This window comes from Belonocnema kinseyi, chromosome 1 (assembly GCF_010883055.1).
Source record: "Belonocnema kinseyi isolate 2016_QV_RU_SX_M_011 chromosome 1, B_treatae_v1, whole genome shotgun sequence".
In the NCBI taxonomy this organism is placed as follows: domain Eukaryota; kingdom Metazoa; phylum Arthropoda; class Insecta; order Hymenoptera; family Cynipidae; genus Belonocnema; species Belonocnema kinseyi.
In genome coordinates, this window is record NC_046657.1 from 90018846 (window position 1) to 90021869 (window position 3024).

The window sequence follows — 3024 nt, forward strand, 5'->3', positions numbered from 1 at the left end:
TTGATTTACAAAAAAAGTTCTATGGTTCAAAAAAAAATTTTGTTCAATAGAAAAAAGAGGTTGGTAATGTAGGAATTCCACTGTGTCGCATGCCCTTAAAAAGTTATGAATTTTAGAGTGAAAGAAGTCATTTTAAAATTTTTTTTAACTACTTTAAATTTCAAAAACTGTTATGAAACCTTTTTCTCCTTAAGGGCGTGTGATACTTACAGTTTCCCCGGGTTTTTTTCCACAAAAATGAAAAATTTTAAAAACTGAATTCGGAGATGCTATAAAATATCATAACGGACGTCCCCGGACTCTTTTTTGATGGATAATAACAAAAAAAATTATTGTGCTAAATAAAAATTTTATTAATATGCATTATTTTGAGGTTACGTCGTTTTTCATCTCTGCCTTTCCAATAATCTGGAAATTATTTATGAAATAAACTTTTTTGATTGATTGCAAACAAGGTTAGTTCCGGGGGATTAGTTACTATGTATATTTATAAGTCCAAAGTTTTCGTCCAAAAATATTGTGTAGTTTGGAAGTAACTCTCGGGTGAATTGTAACACACATAACCTCGAAATATACACGCACGTTGTTAGCAATATCGAAATTTTTGGGATAAAAAAAAACACAAGAAAAGTGTGCGGGGACGTCCGAGCATGTTCGCTATGATTTCCCAGATTTTAAAGGCAAAATATTTCTTAAACTAGGAGAAAAGCCGGGGAATCTAACACTGAAAAAATCGATACTATTTCCTAAGCGCTATGCAAATTAATCACATTTTGCTAAATTAAAACTTTTTTGCATTGACCCACAAAAAAGTGTGTGTGGACGTCCGTTAGCATGTTCGCTATCATTCCCCAAATTTGTAAGACAAAATATTTATTATTTTAGAAAAAAAAACCGGGGGAACCTAAAACTGGTAAAATCGACAATTTTCTAAGTATCACATGCCCTTAAACTAGGTAAATTAAACAGCATGAATTGATTTTTTTGAAAACAACTATCCAATACCGTCGGCACATCATACGTTTGAATACCATTGGGTACTTAACACCCAGTATGCTCTTTATATAATTGTACAGAAGTGTGCCCTTTAAGGGTTAATTAATGATTATCTACTGCCCATTGTATTATACATTGTAGGATGGTCTCCCCAACCTAAATAAATCAGTATATATTTAAAACGATTGTTATATTTGCATCTGATTTCAAATTAAAAAGTAAATAGATCTACTCAAGCTCTATAGACCTTAAGAAACACAATCTCGTAATAATACTCGCGTTTAACGCTCAATTTTCTGCATGCACTGAGATAAAAAAAATCTTGGAACCAACTGCATATTTCTTTAGAATAACTAAATTTAACACAATACTATGACGTGTTTGAAACTGTACTCAATGCTTTTGACGCTTAGCAGATTGCACAATTTTTCTAGAAAGTATAGTTACATGATGGTAAATATTATATTTATACAAACCTCTAACATGGTCACGTGCTTTGGTTTTTCTTTCAACAATTCCCAGAGAAGGCCTCCATCTCCTCCTCCAAGAATAACTATCTCTTTCCCTACATAGTTTTCTTTGCCTCGTTGCATCAACGTTTCAGTATAAATTAAATCCGCTTCAGACATATCTTGAAAATAAAGAAAGCAGAATTAAAACTTCAATATCAGAATCTGTGAATAATCTATTTAAAATGATGTAAGAGCTTGACAGATTTCAAATAAGCTTACTTTGCAATTCGTCCAGAACAAGCAGATTTCCTAGGGACTTAGAATGTACAATTTGTACTTTCTGGAACGGGGATCTCGCCTCAAAGACCAATTTGTCGATGTCATACTCTAGCAGTCTTTCATCTGTAAATCACCAAATAATCGTATCGCCACATCGATTAATTTCTGACTATCTGACCACGAGAAAATCCAGGAATAGGATTAAGAAATGCATGCCATAAGTGCGCATTATTAGAAAACATGTTATAAGATCGTGAATGACAATTTCGAATATGTTTACTGCTGCTCTATGCATTAAGAATATATCGAAAAATGCGAGAAGGAAATCAAATCATGATTGCAAATGCTATACCAATCATCGTTAAGATATTTTATTTATTATATGTGTATGAATTTCAAACCGTTCATGCTGACATTATCTGGCATTATTTTAACAGTGATTCATTGCAGCACAAATTTAAGAGAAATAATCACTCTAAATTTGAGAAAAAAGAGACCTTAACTGTTATACACATGGCAGAAACAGTGCGTTATATCCTCCCACCTTCTGCGAGAAAATCTATTAGAGCGTCAAGAAGAATTAATTCGATGTTAATAGGTTGTCGAATTCTAACTGTTATTGTGTTATTGTGCCTCCCATTATTTCAAATATGATCTCTAAATACCTTAATTATACATTATTTTACAAACTAATTGTGACATCATTTCCGAATCGATTTTATACATTGATTCACACATAAAAGGCGATATTAAACTTTTAATTTGATGCCTTTTCTGATTTTTAGCATGCGCGCTAGACTTTTAGTAGGATATTCCTATTCCTTTGGTCCTTTTTTCCCTATCCATTGGATGTTTCTCTTATATTTCCCTTTCCTCTCTTTGTATAACAGAAGCCTGCGAAGAATTTTTTTTTGCGAATAAATGGTTTTTTTTTACGCTGAATCCGAATCTGTATTCAGAATTTGATAATCAAGTCAGGTTTTTAAGATTTTTCAATAATAAGTTACCTTCTCTTTACATTGGTGAAATAAAATTAGGATGGCAATTACTTTTTAATTTGTCACCTCCCGGTTCTCCCACTAAATATTCCTGATTTCTCCCAATTTAAAGAAAAATATATTCTCTTTGCGAAACCTGCAGTTTTTTCACATATATATGATCAATTTCTGTAGTCGATGAACATCAATAAACCCTTTTACAAGAAATCCATTGACTTTGAATCATATAAATAATTTAAAAATCCATTTTTAACTAAATTTTTAAATAATATGTTTCAAACATTTTTGAAACAATGATT

General features: G+C 31.6%; 1 protein-coding gene across 1 annotated transcript in view; it reads right to left on the reverse strand.

The window, feature by feature from the left end:
• The window catches only part of LOC117178746 (spermine synthase), a 25715-nt gene that overhangs the window by 4998 nt on the left and 17693 nt on the right, over positions 1 to 3024 (reverse strand). Inside the window, exons 3-4 of the mRNA XM_033370183.1 lie at positions 1728 to 1850; positions 1473 to 1627 (exon numbers count right to left, since the gene is read on the reverse strand). Coding sequence (XP_033226074.1) covers positions 1473 to 1627; positions 1728 to 1850 — 278 coding nt within the window. The remainder of the gene's footprint in view (positions 1 to 1472; positions 1628 to 1727; positions 1851 to 3024) is intronic.